The sequence below is a fragment of the Thamnophis sirtalis genome, unplaced genomic scaffold (assembly GCF_051295495.1).
Source record: "Thamnophis sirtalis isolate CommonGarterSnake01/CBP01778 unplaced genomic scaffold, rThaSir2_p1.2 scaffold_9, whole genome shotgun sequence".
In the NCBI taxonomy this organism is placed as follows: domain Eukaryota; kingdom Metazoa; phylum Chordata; class Lepidosauria; order Squamata; family Natricidae; genus Thamnophis; species Thamnophis sirtalis.
Window position 1 is genome coordinate 79,963,919 of NW_028261389.1, and position 25,000 is coordinate 79,988,918.

General features: G+C 44.7%; 1 protein-coding gene across 1 annotated transcript in view; it reads left to right on the plus strand.

Annotated features, from left to right (window-relative positions):
• Positions 1-25,000, plus strand: part of ITPR2 (inositol 1,4,5-trisphosphate receptor type 2) — a 168,017-nt gene that overhangs the window by 74,328 nt on the left and 68,689 nt on the right. The window contains 14 exon segments of the mRNA XM_087722382.1: positions 456-707; positions 2,640-2,784; positions 5,137-5,287; positions 8,263-8,456; positions 10,436-10,568; positions 11,314-11,371; positions 12,560-12,725; positions 14,939-15,112; positions 16,277-16,366; positions 17,737-17,802; positions 17,804-17,863; positions 19,613-19,735; positions 22,533-22,733; positions 24,106-24,357. Coding sequence (XP_087578508.1) covers positions 456-707; positions 2,640-2,784; positions 5,137-5,287; positions 8,263-8,456; positions 10,436-10,568; positions 11,314-11,371; positions 12,560-12,725; positions 14,939-15,112; positions 16,277-16,366; positions 17,737-17,802; positions 17,804-17,863; positions 19,613-19,735; positions 22,533-22,733; positions 24,106-24,357 — 2,065 coding nt within the window.

Genomic DNA, 25,000 nt, shown 5'->3' on the forward strand with positions numbered 1-25,000 from the left:
TCATCTAGCTATCTATTTACCTACCTACCTACCTACCTACCTACCTACCTACCTACCTACCTACCTACCATCTATCTATCTATCATCTATCTATCTAACTATCTATCTATCATCTATCTATCTATCTATCTATCTATCTATCTATCTATCTATCTATCATCTATCATCTATCATCTATCATCTATCATCTATCATCTATCTATCTATCTATCTATCTATCTATCTATCTATCTATCTATCTATCTATCTATTATCTATCTATTATCTATCTATCTATCTAGGCTGTCTGTCTGTCTGTTTGTATGTTTGTATGTATGTATGTTCCAGCATAACTCTGGAATGCCTCGAGCAATTACATGCCCCATTCATGCGACGGTGAGCTTGTTCCTTTAGCGACTGTGTTTTAGGGAAACGAAGGCGGGTTGCAAATAACAAGTTTATTTTCTTACCTTAAGGTATCAGCTCAACCTCTTTGCAAGGATGTGTCTGGACCGCCAGTACTTGGCTATAAATCAGATTTCCACCCAGCTGTCGGTGGATTTGATCTTGCGCTGCATGTCGGATGAAAGTTTACCTTACGAGCTGCGAGCTTCGTTTTGTCGCCTGATGCTCCACATGCACGTCGACCGAGACCCTCAAGAGACGGGGGTTCCTGTGAAGTACGCCAGGCTCTGGACGGAAATTCCTACCAAGATTACTATCCATGAGTAAGTTCCTTTCCGGAAACAATGGACGGGTCCTTCAACAACAACGGGTGGCTCGCGACTTCCGAGCGATCGCTAAACAGGTTACGATGGACTCGAAAAAAAGCTACTTGTGACCGAGTTGTGACCGCCATGCCACCGTTGTGTCCTGCCAGCAGCTAGCGGAGCCTCAGACAGTGAAAAGGTTGGGGAGGGACATGGGCCAGTCCTGGAGTCTGGAGAAGGATCGGATGAGGGCATGTTTTTTTAGTAATCTTTTCATGTTCTGTTTCTTTTTTTTAAGGGAAAAAAAAACTTTTTTGAGAATTTAAAACACTAGAATACAAATACCTTTAAAAGTTTCCAAGTTTCCAAGTTTAATAGAATTTGTATGCCGCCCACTCCCATAGGGAATCTGGGCGGCTCACAACAAGACAAAGAAACATTTAAAATTTAAAAATAGAAAATACAATATTAAAATTCCACATCATCCATTCCATCTAAGCGGGGCTGGATATCAATCAACAGCCCCAGGCCTGCCGGAACAGCCAGGTCTTGACGGCTTTACGGAAGGCCGGGAGAGTGGTGAGGGTCCGGATCTCTACGGGTAGCTCGTTCCACAGGGCCGGCGCAGCAACAGAGAAGGCCCTCCCCCGGGAGCCGCCAGCCGGCATTGTCCGGTTGACGGCACCCAGAGGAAGCAATTTTGTATGTTACAATCCTTTTCGACAATGCTAACATAACCGTTTGTTATTCAAATACGTTTTAATGCATTCCTAACCATTCCTATATCTACACATCTACGTTTCTCAGCTGTACATTTCATGCTCCTCTTATTTACCCACTGATACCCGTTTTCCCAAACTGCAGCCTTCCTTGTCCCTTAACTCCAAGGTGAGTTTATCCATCTCTGTGCAATCAAGAATCTTTTGGATTATCAAACAGTCTGTCGGCATGCTATCCCTTTTCCAGCATTGAGCGAGGACTGTTCTCTCTGCTGTCATTATGTGCAAAATTAAATATTTTTTCTCTTTCGTATACTTTCCCTTAATAATCCCCAGAAAGGAACTACTGCAATGCGCTCTACATGGGGCAGCCTTTGAAGAGTATTAGGAGACTTCAACTCGTCCAGAATACAGCCGCGCGAGCGATTGTGGGTGTACCTCGGTACACCCACATTACACCTGTCCTCCGCGAGCTGCACTCTCTACCGATCGGTCTCCGGATACGCTTCAAAGTGCTAGTCGTAACTTATAAAGCCCTTCATGGTATTGGACCTGGGTACTTGAGAGACCGCCTGCTGCCAATTACCTCCCAAAGACCCGTTAGATCTCACAGGGTCGGCCTCCTCCGGGTTCCGTCTACCAGCCAATGCCATCTGGCTACCACCCGGGGGAGGGCCTTCTCTGTAGCAGCTCCAGCCCTTTGGAATGAACTCCCCGCAGAGATTCGGACCCTCACCTCTCTCCAGGCCTTCCGGAAAGCCGTCAAAACCTGGCTGTGCCGGCAGGCCTGGGGTTGATGAGTTCCCCTCCCCTCTCGACTTGTATGGCTGTATTACTTTTGTGTATTTTAATTATGTGTATTGTGTCTGTGTCCCCTTTTCCCCTTCGGAGTTGTTTGCCGCCCTGAGTCCCTCCCGGAGAAGGGCGGCATACAAATAAACTAAATCTGAATCTGAATCTGAATCTTTGAGCTCGATTTGGGTATCTGTAATTTCCTGCAGCCATTTTTGTATTTTAGCCCAATTCCTTTTTTGCTTTCGGGCGTAACCACCACGCGTGAGAGAAGGCACCCCGCGCCTGTTTACATTTCCAACAGTTTGAGTTTAAGTTTGGGCATGCACGCGCAGAACAATTTACATGCGCACGCCATGCACGAAGAGAACGGGCTGCAGCAATCCGCAATCCCTGAGGCGCGTCCTACTTCCCACCCTAACACGCCCTCTGTTTGCAGGTACGACTCCTTCACCGATTCATCCCGGAATGACATGAAGAGGAAGTTCGCCTTCACGATGGAATTTGTCGAAGATTACTTGAAAGAAGTTGTCAATCAGCCTTTCCCTTTCGGAGACAAGGAGAAGAACAAGCTGACATTTGAGGTTACAATTTTGTCGCGATAATCGGGGGGGGGGGGGCGACTCGTAGCTTTTAGATCCCCGTGTAAGGCTGAGAAACGTCCCAGGTGGCAGCCTAAAAAAAATGGACATTTGTGGGGGGGGGCATGGAATGTTAGTTGTGGGAGCTTCATCCATGAAGTCCAGTCTCTTCAAGAAGAGACTGGACTGACATTTGTCAGAAATGGTGCAGGTCTCCTTGAGTTGGGGGGAGGGAGTGTTGTGATCTACATGGGGCAGCCCTTGAAGAGTATTCGGAGACTTCAACTTGTCCAGAATGCAGCCGCGCGAGGGATTGTGGGTGCACCTCGGTACACCCACGTTACACCTATCCTCCGCGAGCTGCACTGGCTACCGATCGGTCTCCGGATATGCTTCAAAGTGCTAGTCGTAACTTATAAAGCCCTTCATGGTATTGGACCTGGGTACTTGAGAGACCGCCTGCTACCAATTACGTCCCAAAGACCTGTTAGATCACACAGGGTGGGCCTCCTCCGGGTTCCGTCCACCAGCCAATGCCACCTGGCTACTACCCGGGGGAGGGCCTTCTCTGTGGCAGCTCCGGCCCTTTGGAACGAACTCCCCGCGGAGATTCGGACCCTCACCTTTCTCCAGGCCTTCCGGAAAGCCGTCAAAACCTGGCTTTGCTGGCAGGCCTGGGGTTGATGAGTTCCCCTCCCCTCTCGACTTGTATGGTTGTATGATTCTTGTTTATTTTAATCACGTGTATTGTGTTTTATGTTCCCTTTTCCCCCCTTTGAGTTGTTCGCCGCCCTGAGTCCCTCCCGGAGAAGGGCGGCATACAAATAAACTAAATCTGAATCTGACTAGATGACCTACGAGGTCCCTTCCAACTCTATTAATCTGTTAGTTTTGGGCAAAATTTGAGAAAAATGGAAGGAAGGAAGAGCCATTTTCCTTTCTTTGCTTGAAACCTTCATTATTATTTGCCCCATCTAAGCAAATCTGATATTTTTAATGCTGAGATGGACAGTTGTGAGGAATGTTGGATGTTTGAGGCAGGGACTACAAAGTCCAAAAAACAAGTCAGGAAGATTTCCTGTAATGTCACAGCGGTCTTCTGGAGCCCTCTAGAAAGTGCTGGAGATAAACCAGTGGAACGACTTGCCACCAGAAGTTGTGAATGCTCCAACACTGGAAGTTTTTAAGAAGAGATTGGACAACCATGATGTCTAAAATGGTCTTAAGATTTCCTGCCTGAGCAGGGGGTTGGATTAGAAGACCTCCAAGGTCCCTTCCAGCTCTGTCGTGCTGTTATAGTTGAGATACCATCAATTTCAATTTCAATTTAATAAAATTTGTATGCCGCCCACTCCCTTGGGACTCTGGGCGGCTTACAGAAAGATAAAAAAGCATTTTAAAATAAAAAATACAATTGTTAAAATTACACACCATCCATTCAGTCTAAGTGGGGCTGGACATTGATCAACAGCCCCAGGCCTGCCGGAATAGCCAGGTCCTAGTGGCTTTACAGAAGGCCGGGAGAGTGGTAAGGGTCCGGATCTCTACGGGTAGATCGTTCCACAGGGCCGGTGCAGCTACAGAGAAGGCCCTCCCCCGGGGGGCCGCCAGCCGGCATTGTCCGGCCGACGGCACCCGGAGGAGGCCCAACCTGTGAGATCTTGTTGGTCGTTGGGAGGTATGTGGCAGGAGGCGGTCTCTCAGGTAGCCAGGTCCTCAACTTGATGATATCTGGTGGCTGTAATTGTAAGCAAATATCTTAAACCCATAGTCATGTGATCAAATCTTTGGCAACTGGCTCATATTTACGACTGCAGCAGGGGTGGGTTTCAACCGGTTCGCGGCGGTCCCTGCGAACCGGTTGGTCGGCGAACCCGGAAGTAAGTAACTTCCGGGAACGGCGAAGGGCCCGCCCGCACGTCCGCGGTGCTTACCCGGTTTTGACGAGTTCTGCGCTTCCACGCATGCGCAGGACGCATACAGCGCCTGCGCGATCCTCCAGGAGCAGCTGGAGCATTGCGCAGACGCTAGTACGCATGCGTGCACCGTGCGCGTGTACGAGGACGCCGCCGGCCCTGTTCCAACCGAACCGGTTGGAACGGGGCGAGAAACCCACCCCTGGACTGCAGGGATTCATTTAACCGTGGCAAGAAAAACTCATAAAACGTGGGGAAACCTCACCATCTCGCTTAGCCACAGAAACTTTGGCCTCAGTTGTGTTCGTAAGCCAAGGACTACCTATATTCTGGATAAATTCTTGAGCTTAGCTACGTCGGTCCGTTTGTCGCAAGCTTGGTTCCGGGATTCTCTTTCGTGCTTTTTAATTTTTCCCTTCTTTGTTTTTTTGTTTTTTAGGTGGTGCACCTGGCTCGCAATCTCATATACTTTGGTTTTTATAGTTTCAGTGAACTTCTCAGGCTGACCAGAACTCTATTGGCTATCCTCGATATTGTACAAGCCCCCATGTCATCCTACCTTGAAAGATTAAGCAAATTTCAGGATGGAGGTAAAGCGGGGCGGGGGGGGGGGAAAGGGAGAAAAACAGCATCTGCAGAAAATGAAATAAAACAAAATAATCCATCTTTATCTACCATTCAATGTATTGTTTATAAATCTGAGTGTGATGCATGCCTTTGCACGCAAGGGATATTTCCATGTGATTGCAAAAAAAAAAGAGGAAAAAGTTAGATAGGAGCTGAAGCAGATTTTACGTGTGTCACATAAACTTTGATGGCAGATTGTAATTTTTTTTTCTGACTATATCCAACACTCTGGAAGAGAAACCTATTTGCAATTAGCTGTTGGAATTCTTGTTTTTCACTCTTTATTTTTCAGTGGCTGAAGAGCATTTTTAGAACTTGGGTAATTTTTGTTCTGCAAAAATTCCCAGGCCTTTTTAGGGGAGGGAACGAGGGAGATAAAATAAAAAAGAAAAACCCTGCAATCACCATAATTGCAAATTTCTATTTCATTGTAGTAGATTTTTTTCCCCAACACCTGCTCCGCGTTAATTTGAAATATAATTGCCTTCCTCTGGTAAATTTTGAAGCGTCTTATCTAAACCTGGAAAGCTTATGATTTTTGTTCTTCTTGATTGATACAGACTAGAGTTTGTGTCATGACCTGCTTCAACGGTGAATGCTAAGATTATCTGGTTTTGTTTCCCCGTAAAATCTCTTCCCAGCTGCATGAATTCAGTGTCGCATAAACGTTTAAAATAGAAAAGATTGAATTCCCCCTTAATTTAATTTCTTTTTAACTGTGGAGTGCTTCTCTTTAATGTCTTTTTTTTTTTTTTGCATTATTCTTACAGGGTGGTTTTAGTAAGACAATCATTTTCAGTTTCACACATTTCATTGAGTTGCGAAGTTGTTAAGAGGCTCACAATAGATATTGGTGTTCAGTTTATTTACTGGTGTCCAAAATAAGATTTCGTTTCACCGCAGGTCCTTCAAAAGAAAACTTTGACACTGTCTGAATACGTCTCACTGGGAATTGATACCCTTTGACATCCCCATTATATTTACATTTATTCAGTCAACGACCAGCAAATTTAGGAAGAGTGAATCAAATAATAATATGCCAAAAACTAGCTAAATAAGCCACATAGTATTTTATTACATTAATATACTTGTTACTAGATGTTAAATCTAAAATTTTAAGAGGTATAAAATAAAAAACAAAAACTATACATCCCCTAACTGTATATTATAATTGTAATAAACTTAATTTATTAATTAAGATAATATATTTACCTCAAAGAGGATATACCTTGATTATGGCCATTATTCAGTGATAAAGACCTAACAATTTATTAATTAACATATTTACCTCATAGAGGATATATCTTAATATGACCATTATTCAGTGATATAGAGATAACAATTTATTAATTAAGATAATATATTTACCTCAAAGAGGATATACCTTGATTATGGCCATTATTCAGTGATAAAAACCTAACAATTTATTAATTAAGATAACATATTTACCTCATAGAGGATATATCTTAATATGACCATTATTCAGTGATATAGAGATAACAATTTATTAATTAAGATAATATATTTACCTCATAGAGGATATACCTTAATATGATTATTATTCAGTGATAAAGACCTAACAATTTATTAATTAAGATAACATATTTACCTCATAGAGGATATACCTTAATATGACTATTATTCAGTGATACAGAGATAACAATTTATTAATTAAGATAATATATTTACCTTATAGAGGATTATACCTTGATTATGGCCATTATTCAGTTATATAGACTTAACAATTTATTAATTAAGACAATATATTTACCTCACAGCGGATATACCTTGATTATGGCCAATAGACTTAACAATTTATTAATTAAGATTAGACACCTCACAGGGGATATACCTTGATTATGGCCATTATTCAGTGATACAGAACATATTTAAAAGAATATCAAGAAGCAAGTCAGGAGAAATTGGGATACTGGAGGCTTTCTTGATGTTAGTAAATTACAATATTGTACTATGTTTGGCACTAAAATGGCAATTGTTGATGGAAGCTGAGATGAAGAACTGGAAAACAGAAATTTCCCCTTTCTAACAGGGATAGGAAGCAGTATAACATTCCTACTATAGAGCTGATGGAGCAGTTATATACCTTTTTAAACACTTTTTTATAGAAAAAGTGGGCCGTAGTTTGAGAGCCCTGGTATAAACCATTTTTAACTGATTCATCCATTAAGGTGGGTCCTTCCTTAATTTTTTCCCCCTCTGGCTGTTGAGCGACCGAGGGCTCCAACTTCTCTTCTCCAATTGTTTCCTACCCGTCATCTCTTCTCCTCTTTCCTCTAGGTCATTCACACATTCATTACGAAAACTGAATGGATATTGATTCCTTTTATTTATTTTTTAACAGTTTTATTATTTTTCAATCACAAAAATAAACATTCTCTCTTTCCTTATGCAATGTGTCATCTGGGTACAAGCATCTCTGTGCAACATCCTTCCTCTTTTGCCACGCATTTCACATTCATATTAACATTCTTTCCCTGTTTAGTATTATATTGAGCATTTAAACGTTATAAAACTACGTTTTTCTTCTTACTACCTTCTAGTAATAATATATCAACAATAAACTTTACTATTCTCATCTTACACCTACTAACAGTTTTATATCTTTATCAAAGTGTATTGTCTACTTATTTTTTAGCTTTCTTCATTTCCAAACTCCTTTTTCTCTCTCCAAACATTGCTAAAATACTTCCCAAATAATATAATATTCAGTTTCCTCTTTCTCCTTAATTGCTAATGTTAGTCTGTTCATTTCTGCACATTCTGATATTTTCCTTATCACCTTCTCATCAATGTCGATTCCTTGATCTCACCAGAATCTTAGTTCAATTCAGGGGAACTTAACTTTCTCACCGAGTCAACCTCGTGACTCTCAGCCTCTCTGTTGCCCGACAAGAGTTGTTGTCTTTCTTATTTCCAGGAAACAACGTCATGAGGACGATCCACGGTGTTGGGGAGATGATGACTCAAATGGTCCTCAGCAGAGGCTCCATCTTTCCTGCCTCTTCACCTGATATTCTGCCCAGCGTCCACCGAAGCAAACAAGCCAACTTGATGGAAAGTGAGGATGTCACGGTGATGGATACCAAGTTAAAAATTATCGAGATTTTGCAGGTAATAACCATCTGTCCTATTCCTTACTTCCTGAGACAAGGACTAAAAAAAAATGTAGCTTATTTCACCTTTCGGTTATCTTTGGCTTCAGTAGAAAAAAAGAAAAACAAGTTTTGTATTCTCTTTTTTCCTTCTTCTTCTTTGCGAGTTAGGGGGATTTTCTGGAGCTGGTATGGGGCAGATGATTAAATGCAAGGCATAGAATAGAACGGAAGAGAATAGAATAGAATTCTTTGTTGGCCAAGGAATTTGTCTTCAGTGCATAAGCTTGTATGTGTGTATCATTTGTGTCTGTAATCTCGTCATCATTGTTTAACGACCCCATAATCCCTTGTGGGGTGGAGTCTGGACAACTGAACGCAGCTAACCAAGCATTTAATGGCCGGAGGCCTTTCCTGTCACCAGAGCAGAGTTTTGTTCAGCAGATATATTCTCAGTGTGTGCCCAGAGAGATAAATAGCTGCCTCTACCTAGGATTGAACTCACAGCCTCCTAACGGTGATGGGAGAGTGCTGCATCTAGGCCATCACATTACTCTGTGTCTGTACCCTTGTGCCTCTCAATAAATACTTTTCATTTTGCCTGAAGCACTTGATGCTTCAGGCAAAGTGTGTGCAAAAAAAGCCAAATGTTAAATGTTTTCTGTACCAATTCAGAGAATAGGATAGGATGGTAGGTTAGGTAGGGTAGAATAGAATAGAATAGAATATAGAGAACAGTATAGAATAGAAAAGAATAGAATAGAATAAAACACAGAAAACAGAATGGAATGGAATAGAAAATAGAAAATAGAAAACAGAATAGAATGGAATAGAAAATAAAAAAATGGAATGGAATGGAAAAGAAAATAGAAAACAATAGAATAGAATACAGAAAACAGAAAATAGAATAGAAAAGAAAAAAGAAAAGAAAGAAAATAGAATAGAATAGAAAACAGAATAGAATAGAATAGAAATTAAAAAACGGAATGGAATGGAATAGAAACGAAAATAGAAAATAATAGAATAGAATACAAAAAATAGAAAATGGAAAATGGAATGGAAAATGGAATGGAAAAGAAAAAAGAAAAGAAAATAGAAAATAGAAAACAATAGAATAGAATAGAATAGAATAGAATAGAATAGAATAGAATAGAATACAAAAAATAGAAAATGGAAAATGGAATGGAAAAGAAAAAAGAATAGAAAACAGAATAGAATAGAGGACAGGAAAGAAAAGAAAAGAAATTCTTTATTGTCCAAGTATGATTGGACAACAAGGAATTTGTCTCCACTGCATAAGCTCGCAATGCATACTGTACAAACAAACATAGATAAAGGAAATACATACAAACATACATCTGAAGAGGTGAAAATGGAGGCTGAAATACACTCACGTGGCCTAGTCTTTCACCTGAAGCAACATATATGAAGATGTAGGTGGGGGTTCCCTTTTTCAGATAGAAATCTGAATGAAAATCAGAATTCCTATGCCCAGTTTTTTTTTTTTTAACTACGCAACAGATGAGTTGACTTAACTCCATTTTGGTTTTTAGTGCTGGAAACAATGGCTATTTTTCAAACCTTCAAGGATGAACAGGGTGGATTTTTGAAATGACCAATATGTTGAGGTCCTTGCTTTCTTGCAGACATCCCATGCCCCATTTTGGTAACAACATCAGTGCCAGAAGTCAGTGGAGTTTGTCCCTCCATTTATACACTAGTGGTTTGCCCTGCTTGTGTTGCTGGGAGTGTGATCTGATGATGTTACCTAGTTGGGTAATGAAACGTTTGCAAAAAATAATAATAATAATCAACCGAACTCAGAGAGCACCAAGGACTCCCCATTTCAAGTCTGAGCTACGCATGATATCTTGTATTGGGTGACCTGGATTCATTATTAAATATATTTTAATGCCAGAGTAGCAACTTTTGACTTTATACGCAAATGATCTTTAGGTCCTGCTGAAAAAAAGAGACTCAAAAGTTTGTGTCGTACAGTTTATTCTTAGTGTCCGCCTCGACTACCGGATATCCTACATGCTGTCTATTTACAAGAAGGAATTTGGGGAGAGCAGTGAAAACGTTGAGAATTCCACCCTGTCCCCATCTGACTCGCCAACTCTCACCTCAGGTAAGGCAGAATAAATCAAGGTAACATTGATGCAAGGAACATTATTGTTATTTTTTTGTGTTGCACCATCTTGTGGCCCGCCAGCGGCCAGCAGATCTGGCGGCAGATTCAGACAGTGAGGAGGTTGGGGAGGAAGATGGGCCAGTCCTGGAGTCTGGAGAAGGCTCGGATGCGGACTCTGTGTCGGAGACAGAGCGGGGGCCAGGGCCGTCTGACAGTTATCAGCTGCCTTCAGAGTCAGACATTCAGTGAGGCAGAAGAACAGCTGGAGCCTGTTCCCAGTGTGCGCATGCACAGAGTTGCCAGACGAAGGGAAGAGCTAAAGAACAGGGATCGACTTGGGAGTAAGGCCACAGGTGGACGGTGAATGGCCCCTCCCAGAGGAAATAAAAGAGGAGCGAAAGGGGAGTGGAGTTTGCAGGAGACCATTAGTTCGCTTAATTGGTTCGTGACTCTCCGAGGCTCCTTGCCAAGTTTTGCAGAGATCGGCCTGGCAGCTCTCCAAGCCAGAGAAGGTCTGTGACTGTAAATCCTCCCTCGAAAGACTTTGATGGATATGAATGAGCAGAATTCACAGTCAGTTAATAAAAGGATTTTTTTCGGTGACGAGGAGTTTATTTCATGCTCTTGGGAAACCTCGTTCAGAACACACCAGTTGCCACTGATCGCTTCTTTCTAGCACAAAACTAGGAAATGGGGAGGATGGATTTTGTAGTGTTTGACTCCGCACCCTCTTCTATTGCAGTCGCTGTTCCGGATATAGATGAAATTGCGGCAGAAGCAGAAACGATGTTTGCTGGCAGGTGAGTCTTTACGGTTTCGCTTGGCCAACTGCTTTCCGCTGTCTTTGCTCTCCTAGGCCTAATTAATACTTTTCACTGATCTTTATATTTCCTCCGGGCGGGAAATTCGCTCCCGTTCGGGATTTTTAATCTTCTGACTGTTTTGCAAACTCCTGGTGGATTTTAGTCAGCTTTGAAGCCCCCGCTGCTTCGCCTTGACGGAAATTGGAACGGCCCAGGGTGCCTCTGCCAGCAATAACAGGGCTCGGGAAGGCCACATGTGGCTCCACCATGCTCTGTTTTTGGCCTTGACAGCCTCCTCCTGTACTCTGTCAGTGAAAACGGAGCTATGTGTGTTTGTGTGTGTGTGTGTGTTTGTGTTTGTGTGTGTGCACGCGGTTGGCAGAGGACAGCAGGAAGCCGTTGCGGCTGAAAACAGAGCTGGGGAGACCGTTTTCGCTGGAAGAGCGCTTGGGCCACCACAGACGCCCCTGACACAAGTGACGTCAAACTGGCCACGGCCCCTTGGCCACATCCACCCACCCCTGCCCCCAAGGTCAAATATAACCCTGATGTGGCCCTCAATGAAATTGAGTTTGATTCCCCTGTCATTCCATGTTTCCCCAAAAATAAGACCCCTGAAAAAAGCGCTTGGCCTTATTTTCGGGGAGGTCTTGTTATTTTTGAGGTGCAGGAGGCGGCGAGCGTGGTCACCTCATGGCTGCGGCTGTGTCGCACTATTTTCCGGGAAGGCTTTATTTTAGCGCATGCGCTCAAAAGCCCGATTGGGCTTATTATCCCGGGAGGTCTTATTTTCAGGGAAACAGGGTAGAATCTCCACTCAGAGAATCTCCTCAGGTCTCCTCAACTTTGGAGTGAAGCACAAGGGATCCACCTGACAGAACGAACGTTCTTCAGAACGCCTTGTCTAAATATCCCCGTCAGGCCTGGGGATAGGATTATTTCTCACCCCGCCCGAATGTTGAGTGAATGTTGTATTTTTATGGTTTAATTTCTTTTAATCACGATTCTTTTTTTCAAGTCTTGTCTTGCACTCCCTTCCCTTCATTGTTGTAAGCCGCCCTGAGTCCCCTCAGGGAAAAGGGCGGCATATAAATCCTTAATAAAATACTAAATAAAATACTAAATAAGCTTAATTTTGCGCGTGTTGCCGTGACGAGATTTTCTATTTTATTTTATTCTTTGTAGGAAGGAAAAAAATGCCGTGCAACTGGACGATGAAGGGGGCAGGACGTTTTTACGAGTCCTGATTCATCTCATAATGCATGATTACCCTCCTTTGCTCTCGGGAGCCCTGCAGCTCTTGTTTAAGCATTTCAGCCAGCGGTCAGAGGTGTTGCAAGCATTCAAGCAGGTACATAAGGGCCCCAGAATCCGTGTGGTGGGAGTGCTCACCTCACCGTCAGGAGGCTGTGAGTTCAATCCTAGGTAGAGGCTGATATTTCTCTCTGTGTGTGCATAATGAGAATATATCTGCTGAATAAAACTCCATATGGGCGACAGGGAGGCATCTGGCCAGTAAACACTCTGCTAGCTCCATTCTGTTGCCCAGACTCCATTCCGCAAGGGACTACGGGGTTGTTAAAGGACAAAGATGATGATGAAGCATGAGTCAAATAGGAAGATCGATGCAGCGGCCTAGAGGTGAAGATCTCGCCTCACAATCAGGAGGCTGTGAGTTCGATCCTAGATAGAGGCTGATATTTCTCTCTGTGTGTGCATAATGAGAATATATCTGCTGAATAAAACTCCATATGGGCGACAGGGAGGCATCCGGCCAGTAAACACTCTGCTAGCTCCATTCAGTTGCCCAGACTCCATTCCGCAAGGGACTACGGGGTTGTTAAATGACAAAGATGATGATGAAGCATGAGTCAAATAGGAAGATCGATGCAGTGGCCTAGAGGTGAAGATCTCGCCTCACAATTAGGAGGTTGTGAGATCGATCCTAGGTAGATGCTGATATTTCTCTTTGTGTGTGCATAATGTGTGTGCATAATGAGAATATATCTGCTGAATAAAACTCCATATGGGCGACAGGGAGGCATCCGGCCAGTAAACACTCTGCTAGCTCCATTCAGTTGCCCATTCCACAAGGGATTTCTCTCTGTGTGTGCATAATGAGAATACAGCTAGCTCCATTCAGTTGCCCAGACTCCACCCTGCAAGGGATTACGGGGTCGTTAAACAACAAACAAGGCCACCGGAATATTGGTTTTAAGGTAAAGATTTTCCCCAGTCCAGTTGTGTTCGACTTTAGGGCAAGATGCCCATCTCCGTTTCTTAGCCAAGCATCATCCATTTCATGTGCCCAGCCTGACTATACGCCAAAGCGCATGAAAAGCTGTTACCGTCCCAGTGAACTGCTTCCTCTTTATCTACCGTGATGACGACATATGACAATATTCTCCTTTACTGAAAAGGAAGATCTAGCCAAACCAGAGGTGGGTTCCTACCAGTTCGCACCTATTCGGTAGAACCGGTTCGTCAAAATCTACCGATCTGGTTAGAAGAGGTTCCACCAGTGGACCCGGAAAGAGGCCACACCTACAGAAGAGGTTCCAAACTTTTTTTGAAACCCACCACTGGTCCTTAAATATGATTATTCTACACTATCATGCTCCTATTTCTAAAACTCAGTGCCTCTGTGAAAGGTAAGGATGACTACTGCGTTTGTGGTGCAATCAGAACATTGCGTGTGTTGAAGTTGTTTTAACGCAAACCAAAGATGCCTTTTTAAAAAACAAGTTGACATCCTATTCTCATGCATGCCAGTGCTGTGTGTGAGGTAATTTAAGGTGGTTCTGACAAGTGTCGTCGGCATCTTCATATCCGGTCATATGGGCGGCAAGCCACTCCCATCCGATCACATGGGTGGCAAGCCACTCCCATCCGGTCACATGGGTGGCAAGCCATTCCCACAAAGGAGGCCACACCCACAGAGTAGGTTCGAACAATTTTTGAAACCCACCACTGAGCCAAACCCACAACAGCAGTTGCGACTCGCCGCGTACAGAAAATGCACAGATCTTATTGTCAGCGCTCCGAGTAATTCATCCCTCAATAGCAGAGCTCCGAGGCCGGTCAATTCCTCAAAGAACGTGTTTATTGGATACATCGTTTAGTGACTGTTCACAGTTATGACGGCATTATGCGGCTTATGGCCATTTTTCACGTTGAAGCCCCAAGTTGCAGCATCCCCAAAACTGAGGCCTTTGGCAATGGACTCGTATTTATTGACGGTTGGAGTGTTCCAGGGTCACGCAACCCCCTTTGGCGACTTTAGCAATAGCAATAGCAGTTAGACTTATATACCGCTTCATTGGGCTTTCGGCCCTCTCTAAGCGGTTTATAGAGTCAGCATATCGCCCCCAACAACAATCCGGGTCCTCGGATTGTTGTGCTGCACGCTAACCACTGCGCCACCTCGGCTCTCAATGGCTAGACTTTATGACTAGCCATTCCCATTTTCTAACCTTAAGTTACCAGCAGATAAACAGAACTTTGGGGCGAAAATCTCTACATTTGAAGCCATTAAGCTTTTCTTTGAATTCTGCACCTTCGCAGGTCCAACTGCTGGTGTCCAACCAAGATGTGGACAGTTACAAGCAAATTAAAACTGATCTCGACCAACTGAGGCTGACGGTAGAAAAATCGGAACTTTGGGTCCAGAAAACCAGTAATTATGAAAACGGAGTATTGGGTGAAAATCAAACAAAAGGAAGTGATGAACCAAACGAAGTGAGTATTCGATCCTTTACGTCGTTCCTGCTTTCGTTTTCCTAGCTTTGAAAGTTTTGCAGGCGTTCTTACTTTTTTTTATTATTGTCATCTTAAGTTTATTTTATAACTATCATTCTAGACAAATTACTTGGGACCAATTATACTTGGCCAATAAAGAATTCTCTTCTCTTTCCTATTCTATTCTATTCTGTTCTATTCTCTCTCCTTCGCTTCCTCACTCCTTCTCTTCTCTTCCCTTCCCCTCCCTTCTCTCCTCTCCTCTCCTCTATTCTCTCCTCTTCCCTTCTCTTCCTTCCCTTCCCTTCCTTCTCCCTTCTCTTCTCTCCTCTTCTCTCCTTTTCTCCTCTTTTCTCTCTTCTTTTCTCTTCTTCTCTCTTCTCTTCCTTCCCTTTCCTCTCCCTTCTCTTCTCTCCTCTTTTCTCTCCTCTTCCCTTCTCTTCCTTCCCTTCCCTTCCTTCTCCCTTCTCTTCTTTCCTCTTCTCTCCTCTTCTCCTCTTTTCTCTCTTCTTTTTCTTCTTCTCTCTTCTCTTCCTTCCCTTCCCTCTCCTCTTCTCTCCTCTCCTCTTTTCTCTCATCTTCCCTTCTCTTCCTTCCCTTCCTTCTCCCTTCTCTTCTCTCCTCTTTTCACTTCCCTTCCCTTCCCCTCCCTCTCCCTTCTCTCCTCCTCTTTTCTCTTCTCTTCCCTTCTCTTCCTTCCCTTCCCTTCCTTCTCCCTTCTCTTCTCATCTCTTCTCTTCTCTTTTCACTTCTCTTCCCTTGCCCTCCCTCTCCCTTCTCTCCTCTTTTCTCCTCTTTTCTCTCTTCTTTTCTCTTCTCTCTTCTCTTCCTTCCCTTCCCTTCTCCCTTCTCTTCTCTCCTCTCCTCTTTTCACTTCACTTCTCTTATCTTCCCCTCCCTCTCCCTTCTCTCCTCTCCTCCTTTCTCTTTCTCTTCTCTTCTCCCCTTTCTTCTCCCCTCCCTTCCCCTCCCCTCTCATTCAGTCTTCCCATTTTTTTTTAATTTAGACAATTTGTAAGGCCACTGTCTTAAATGCATAATTCTGGCTGGCTAACAACAGTTCACAAATACATAACCTCAGAGGCAAATACAGACCTAGTTAATAATCGTAACACAAGTAACAGCTTTACATTTTACTTTTTCGACTCTTTCTTGAAATTATAGGATTCAAGCATGTTGAGCCCAGTTCAAGATGGCAGTAAGAAACCACAGATTGATACCAACAAGAGTAACAACTATAATATCGTGGTGGAGGTATGTTGAGATGTTTTGGTGTTTTTGTAGCTTTACGAGGAGACTTTTTACAACTCCTTGGTAACCTCACACTGCAACGAACAAGGACATACATTCAATTTCACAGCTACTAAGATTGTTGGCTGAGCAGGGACAAAAACAGCCAGGGAAGTGATTGGAGCCTGGAAAATGGCTCCTTCGTCAGTCAACGGGAGGGCTGATTTACCACCAGCATATCAGAGACTTAGGAGCTTGGAAACACAAGTAAGCAACAGCCAATTGCCCGGCCATCAACACACCAATCATCCAATAGGAAGGCACCGGATAAATACAACTCACAGAATAGCCCAAAGCACACATTGCAGTAGAGAGAAGTTCTCCGAGGATGTTGGCTCCAGCACCAGTCTGAAAACTCGGAAGAGTAAATGTCTGGTTCTCGTGACCGCCCCAGCTTGGTTTTTGCAACGTTTACATGTATATTTGCTGCCAGAGTTTTGGCAGTGTGACTATTATTATGAGATAAACCCAGGAGTGAAACACAGCAAACAGCATACAGCGCCTTTAGACAATTAATAGTGGTTTATATATACCGTATTTTTCAGAGTTATAAGACGCACCAAGAATTTGAAGAGGCAAATTAAAAAAAGTTTTTGCACTCTGCAGACCTCCCCAAAATGGCCTGTTTTTCATGAAAATGGGCCCATTTTTTCCCAAAAAAGGGCATGAATAGTCTTTAGGAGGCTCCTGGGGGTGTGGGGCCCCCAAACCAAGCTAAAAATGGCCCATTTTTACAAAAACGGGCCATTTTTTGTCAAAAAAGGGCATGAATGGCCTTTAGGAGACTTATAGAGTGCTCCTGGGGACTGGGGGGGGGGGAAATATTGGGCAAAAAACAGCCTGTCTTTTGCTCATTTTTGCCCTCCCCAGCCCCCAGGAGCACTCTGAAAGCTTCCTAAAGGCAATGCACAGCCATTTTGGTGAAGAGGCGGGGTTTCGGGAGGCCAAAAATGCTGTATTCAGTGTATAAGATGCACCCAGATTTTCACTCTCTTTTTTGGGGGGGGAAAGGTGTGTCTTATACTCCAAAAAATACATATATACAGACATACACATGGTAGATAAATCCCTGACCACTCAACTACAGACACAAGGAGAGAAATGAGATACATGATGAGAATGAGAGAGAGACGCCCTCTAATGGCCACCTATATATGGACACCTCTTAAAAGAGTCTTAAGCTGACTATGCTGATTTATCCCCATTGCATCATCTTACAGTTTACAGCTTAAAACCTTACATCAGCTGATAGCTATTAAATCCTCAGTGCCTGACATTTGCCTTAATTCATGGAAAAAGAATTATGTCCACTGTGTGTGACTTTCCATTCACAGATTTTGATCCGATTACGAGGGCTCTGCATTCAAAATAAAAAATGTCGAAATCAGCAACAGCGCTTGCTTAAAAAATATGGGCGCCCACAGCGTAGTGCTGGATCTTCTCCAAATACCCTACGAAAAGGTATGGATATATTCAGCAATACAGCATATAATTTATTGGCAACGATGATTAATGCCAATAATTGAATTACTAAATTAAATTATTATAATTAAGGGAGGCTATTTTCCCCTTTCGAACTCTTGTAATCATGAACTAAAATTGAAAAGGTGTTTTCTCACCCCAGTTTTGGCTGTTTAATGGACGGGGATTAGCTAGACAGCTATGGATAGTCCTCGGCTTACGACTAAAACTGGCCCCGAATTTTCCGTAGCTAAGCCAGACAGTTATTAAGTGAATTTTGCCCCACTTTATGACCTCGCCTGCCGCAGCTCTTAAGAGAATCCCTGCTGTTGTTAAGTTAACCTGGCTTGTAAGACCGGTCACAAAAGGGGATCAGGTGACCCCCCAGGACATTTCAACTGCTGTTAAGTACAAGTCAGTTTCCAGGCATCTGAATTTTGGGGTTGTCATTGTGAAAAATGATCATAAGTCACTCTTTTTTTAGTGTAACTTTAGTGTCACTAAAAAAAAACGGTTGTTAAGTTGAGACAAAAGATTTGCAGACTGGAAAATAAATGATCAAGCCACTGCCTTGACTTTTGAAACAAAACAAAATGAAACTTCGTTCATTATTTTAGAAATGTGTCTTTCCTCCAGCAAGCCAGATGAAAGGTAAAGTTGCTTTGAGAACATAGTTATAATAGTATTTTATTTGGGCCCATTTTAGTAACTATAACGGAGTTTTTGGTCTCCATTTATCAACGTCTTGCTCTTGCAAACATGCATACATATATACATGCATGAAATACTTTATTCGGTGTTTTGTCTGGGTCTGCCCTCGAGAGTGTAATTTATTTCAGTTGAACATGCCCGTAAAACAAACATGGATTGCTTACTCTAGAAACAATTGTTCTAGAAAACTGTTTACTCTAGACCCAGGGGTTAGCAAGCCGTGGCTCTGGAGCCGCATGTGGCTTTTTCATCCCTCTGCTGTGGCTCCTTGTCGCCTGTCAGCTCCACAATTGATAGGGCTTTCGGTTAGGACAGGGAGAGGAAAAAGGATGCCATGCTAGGAGGAGACTCTATGGTGGGGGGACTGGACTTCCAGTCGGCTCCAGAAATGAATGGGGGGGGGCTTCTGGTTAGGAACTTTGTGCTCTTTGAATGTTTAAGGTTGACGCCCCCTGTTCTAGACTCTAGAAAAAGTACAGAGAAGAGCAACAAAGAGGATGAGGGGACTGGAGGCTAAAACATATGAAGAACGGTTGGGTATGTCTAGTTTAATTAAAAGAAGGACCAGGGGAGACATGATAGCAGTCTTCCAATATCTCAGGGGTTGCCACAAAGAGGAGGCAGTCAAGCTATTCTCCAAGGCACCTGAAGGCAGGACAAGAAGCAATGGGTGGAAACTAATCCAGGAGAGAAGCAACTTAGAACTAAGGAGAAATTTCCTGATAATGAGACCAATTAATCGGTGTAACAACTTGCATTCAGAATTTGTGAATGTTCCAACGCTGGAAGCTTTTGAGAAGATGTTGGATAACCATTTGTCTGAAATGGAATAAAGGTTTCCTGCCTAAGCAGGGGGTTGGACTAGAAGACCTCTGAGGTCTCTTCCAACTCTATTATTCTAATTTGTTTACAATGGACTCTACCCGTGTTGACTGATTACCTAACACATAATGTGTGGGACGGCCTCTACTAATGTTTTATTTTTAACTTTTCTTTTCTTTTCTTGGCTCATCTTACCATTGAAATAACAACTGGAAGACTGACCAAAGGATGAATGAAATCATGACCTTGGCTCACCTCTTCCTTCAGAACTTCTGTCGTGGGAATCCTCAGAATCAAATCCTTCTTCATAAGCACCTCAACCTCTTCTTAACCCCCGGGGTCAGTATTTCATTCCTGGATGAATTTCTCACTGGAAGGGAACGGATTCGTATCCAAAAAGAGGGCAGGATTCTGCACTTGAAAATTCAGGGCTGTGAGGCAGCCTCCGGGCTCTCTGAAATTGGTGGTTTTCTTGCAGGCGTTTCATTACCAAAACTAGGTAACATCATCCGTGCTAGGGAGGGAGGAGGAAGAGGAGGAGGACTGTGGGGTCTTTGGTGATCTCTGAGCTTGGTGGTTTTCTTGCAGACATTTCATTACCCAACTAGGTAACATCATCAGTGCTAGAAGGGAGGGGGGTTTGTGGAGAGGAGGAGGAGGAGGAGGAGGAGGAGGAGGAGGAGGAGGAGGAGGAGGAGGAGGAGGAGGAGGAGGAGGAGGAGGAGGAGGAGGAGGAGGAGGAGGAGGAGGAGGAGGAGGAGGAGGAGGACAATGACTTTGGGGGTCTTCAGTGCTCTCTGAGCTTGGTGGTTTTCTTGCAGACATTTCATTACCAAACTAGATAACATCATCAGTGCTAACACAATTCTTGTTCTTCCTGTTTCTGGATCTTGTCGCCTAACACTGATATTGTTACCTGGTTGGGTAATGAAATGTCTGCAAGAAAACAACCAAGCTCAGAGAGCACCAAGGACCCTACAGTCCCCCCCCTCCTCCTCCTCCTCCCCCTCCTTCTCCTCCTCTTCCTCCCTCTTTCTCCTCCTTCCCTTCCTCCTCCTCCTCCTCCTCTTTCTCCTCCTCCTCCTCCTCCTCCTCCTCCTCTTTCTCCTCCTCTTTCTCCTCCTCTTCCTCTTTCTCCTCCTCTTCCTCCTCTTCCTCCTCCTTTTCCCCTTCTTTCTCCTCCTCCTCCTCCTTCTCTTTCTCCTCCTCTTCTTCCTTTTTCTCCTCCTCTTCCTCCTCTTTGTCCTCCTCTTCCTCCTCTTCCTCCTCCTTTTCCTCCTCTTTCTCCTCCTCCTCCTCCTCCCCCCCTCCTCCTCCTCCTCCAAACCCATTTCCTTCTAGCACTGATGATGTTACCTAGTTGGGCAATGAGACACCTGCGGAAAACCACCAAGCTCAGAGAGCACCCCTTGTGTCAGCCCTGAGCCACAAATATTCTCCTTTATTGGAATTCAAGGCTCTCTTTTCTTATTTGAAAGATTAGGATGCAATATGCAGGTCTGCTTTCTTAACCGCCATTTGGAGATAATTGTCCCACCACTGCAAAGATTCTCTGCTAACCAGCTTCGATTCGACCTCTTCAAGGCCAGAATTTGGTCTTATTCAAAACAGAGAGAATTTTGAATAAGACTGAATTCTGGCCTTGAGGAATAAAATACAAGAGAGAGACATTACCCAACGAAGGATTAATGTTCTTTACACTAGTCAACATTATTTAAAGAGTGCAGAGAAGAGCAACCAAGAAGATTCGGGGACTGGAGTCCAAAGAATATGAAGAGCGGTTGCAGGAACTGGGCCTGGCTAGTCTAGTGAAGAGAAGGACCAGGGGAGACAGGAGAGCATCTTCCAATATTTGAGGGGCTGCCACAGAGAGGAGGGAGTCAAGCTATTTTCCAAGGCACCCGAAGGCCAGAGAAGGAACAATGGATGGAAACTGACCAAGGAGAGATTCAACTCATGCCCTTGTGACCTCAAGACTGGACTACTGCAATGCGCTCTACATGGGGCAGCCCTTGAAGAGTGTTCGGAGACTTCAGCTGGTCGAGAATGCAGCCGCGCGAGCGATTGTGGGTGCACCCCGGTACACCCACGTTACACCTATCCTCCGCGAGCTGCACTGGCTGCCTATTGGTCTCCAGATACGCTTCAGGGTGCTAGTTATTACTTATAAAGCCCTACATGGTATTGGACCTGGGTACTTGAGAGACCGCCTGCTGCCTATTACCTCCCACAGACCCATTCGATCCCACAGATTAGGCCTCCTCCGTATTCCATCTGCCGGCTAATGTCGGCTGGCGACTACTCGGAGGAGGGCCTTCTCTGTGGCTGCTCCGGCCCTTTGGAACGAGCTCCCCGTGGAGATTCAGACCCTCTCCACCCTTCGGGCCTTCCGGATGGCCGTGAAGACCTGGCTGTCCCAGCAAGCCTGGGGTTGAGTCCCCCCCCCCTACTCTAGAGCCAAGGTGGTGCAGTGGTTAAATGCAGCACTGCAGGCTACTTCAGCTGACTGCAGTTCAGCAGTTCGGCTGTTCAAATCCCACCAGGCTCAAGGTTGACTCAGCCTTCCATCCTTCCGAGGTGGGTAAAATGAGGACCCGGATTGTTGTTGGGGGCAATACGCTGACTCTGTAAAACCGCTTAGAGAGGGCTGAAAGCCCTATGAAGCGGTATCTAAGTCGAACTATTGCTAACTATTGCTACTCGAATTTGCTGTGTCTGTTGTGCTTTTAAATTGTTCGTATTGTCCGATTGTTTTTGTCTTACTTTTTGTAATTTCCCCTCCCTTGGCTTTTGTTCAGCCGCCCTGAGTCCCTTCGGGGAATAGGGCGGCCTACAAATTGAATAAACTCCAAACTCCAAACCTGGGAATAAGGAGGAACTTTCTGACAGTGAGAACAACTAATCAGTGGAACAGAAGTTGCCTTTGGAAGTTGTGGGAGCTTCATCACTGGAGGCTTTCAAGAAGAGACTGGGCTGCCATCTGTCAGAAATGCTGTAGGGTCTCCTGCTTGGGTGGGGGATTGGACTAGAAGACCTCCAAGGTCCTTTCCAACTCCGTTGATCTGTATTACGTGTAAATACCATTGATATTGTCCTACAATTTTTCTTCTTCTTCTTCCCCATGTTTAAAATGTAGCTCCTTGAGGCCGAAACCATGCGCCACATATTCACCAACAATTACCATCTGTGCAATGAAATTAGCGAGCGGGCCGTGCAGCATTTCGTCCACTGCATCGAGACCCACGGCCGCCATGTCGAATACCTGCGTTTTCTGCACACCATTGTCAAAGCCGATGGCAAATACGTCAAGAAATGTCAGGACATGGTTATGACGGAGGTGAGTTTAGGCAGTGGCTTCCGACCTTTTGGGCACCAGGGACTGGTTCCATGGAGACAGGTTGTCTGAAATAGTATAGGGTCTCCTGCTTGTGCAGGGGGTTGGACTAGAAGACTTCCAAGGTCCCTTCCAACTCTGTTATTCTGTTATCCTGTTTTCCTTCCTTCCCTTCCTTCCTTTCTTTCCCTTCCTTCTCTTCCTTCTCCATCACTGGAGGCTTTTAAGAAGAGGCTGGGCAAGGTCTTGTGCTTGAGCAGGGGGGCTGGACTAGAAGACCTCTAAAGTCCCTTCCAACTCTATTATTCTGTTATCCTGTTTTCCTTCCTTCCCTTCCTTCCCTCCCTTCTCTTCCTTCTTTCCTTCTCCACCACTGGAGGTTTTTAAGAAGAGGCTGGGCAAGGTCTCCTTCTTAAGCAGGGGCTGGACTAGAAGACCTCCAAGGTCCCTTCCAACTCTATTATTCTGTTAACCTGTTTTCCTTCCTTCCCTTCCTTCCTTTTTTCCTCCCTCCCTTCTGCATCACTAGAGGTTTTTAAGAAGAGATTAGACAGCCATTTGTCTGAAATAGTATAGGGTCTCCTGCTTGTACACTGGGTTGGACTAGAAGACCTCTAAAGTCCCTTCCAACCCGGTTATTCTGTTATCCTTTCTTCCTCCCTCCCTTCCTTCTCCATCACTGGAGACTTTCATGAAGAGACCTCACTGCCATCTGTCTGAAATAGCACAGGGTCTCCTGCTTGTACAAAGGGTTGGACTAGAAGACCTCTAAAGTCCCTTCCAACCCTGTTATTCTGTTATCCATCCTTCCTTCCTTCCTTCCTTCCTTCCTCCCTCCCTCCCTTCCTTCTCCATCACCGGAGACTTTCATGAAGAGACCGCACTGCCATCTGTCTGAAATAGCACAGGGTCTCCTGCTTGTACAAAGGGTTGGACTAGAAGACCTCTAAAGTCCCTTCCAACCCTGTTATTCTGTTATCCTTCCTTTCTTCCTTCCTTCCTTCCCTCCCTCCCTCCCTTCCTTCTCCATCACTGGAGACTTTCATGAAGAGACCGCACTGCCATCTGTCTGAAATGGTATAGGGTCTCCTGCTTGTGCACAGGGTTGGACTAGAAGACCTCTAAAGTCCCTTCCAACCCTGTTATTCTGTTATCCATCCATCCTTCCTTCCTTCCTTCCTTCCTTCCTTCCTTCCTTCCTTCCTCCGTCCCTTCCTTCTCCATCACCGGAGACTTTCATGAAGAGACCGCACTGCCATCTGTCTGAAATAGCACAGGGTCTCCTGCTTGTGCAAAGGGTTGGACTAGAAGACCTCTAAAGTCCCTTCCAACCCTGTTCTTGTGGACGAGCCGTGATCCCAGGTCTTGTTTCCAGCTGGTCAACGGAGGGGAAGACGTCTTGGTGTTCTACAACGACAGAGCGTCTTTCCCGACCCTCCTCCACATGATGTGCTCCGAGCGAGACCGGGTGGACGACAGCGGGCCTTTGGTGTATCACATCACCCTGGTGGAACTGCTGGCAGCTTGCACCGAGGGCAAAAACGTCTACACCGAGATCAAATGCAATTCCCTCCTGCCCTTGGATGACATCGTGAGAGTCGTCACGCATGACGACTGCATCCCCGAGGTAAGTTGGACGCTGTTGCACGATCTCAAAATAAGGTGGGCTTTACCAATCTGTTGTGGCCCAGCAGGAGCCGTTGGAGCTGCCACCAGACTCCGACAGCGAGGGGCCCTATGAGTCAGCTCTGGAGGATGTGGAGGACCCTGGACAGGGTTCCGACTCCGAGCAGGGCGCATAGGGGCTGGTTGGCTACCAGGAGGCGCCTGAGCCTTGGACCAATGGAGAGGAGACAAGGGAGAGTGAGCCGGAGGCCAGTAGTGAGTTGTTCCTGGATGCCCGGCACCGAAGAGCTAATAGGCGTCAGGAACAGTTGCGCAGTTACAGGAGGTAATTGCACTCAGCTGGTGGTCATTAAGCTCCTCTCCAGACTATAAAAAGGACTACTTGTGCACACGCCCCTCTTGCAGAAGTCAACGCAGGATCGAATGTCGGAGAACATTGTTATGAACTTGGCAGGCTGGATTGCTGCCAATCCTCATCTGTGTTTATTGCTGCCCAAGTTTGTCTGTGCCGGTTTGTTGCCGAGGACCTGTCTGTCTGTTAATTAAATGCCGTAACTTATCTTTGGCTCGGAGTGTGTGTTGGTGTGGGACGAGGGGGGTCAGAACACCAATCCATATTGCTGAAGTGAGTTGAGTTTTACCTA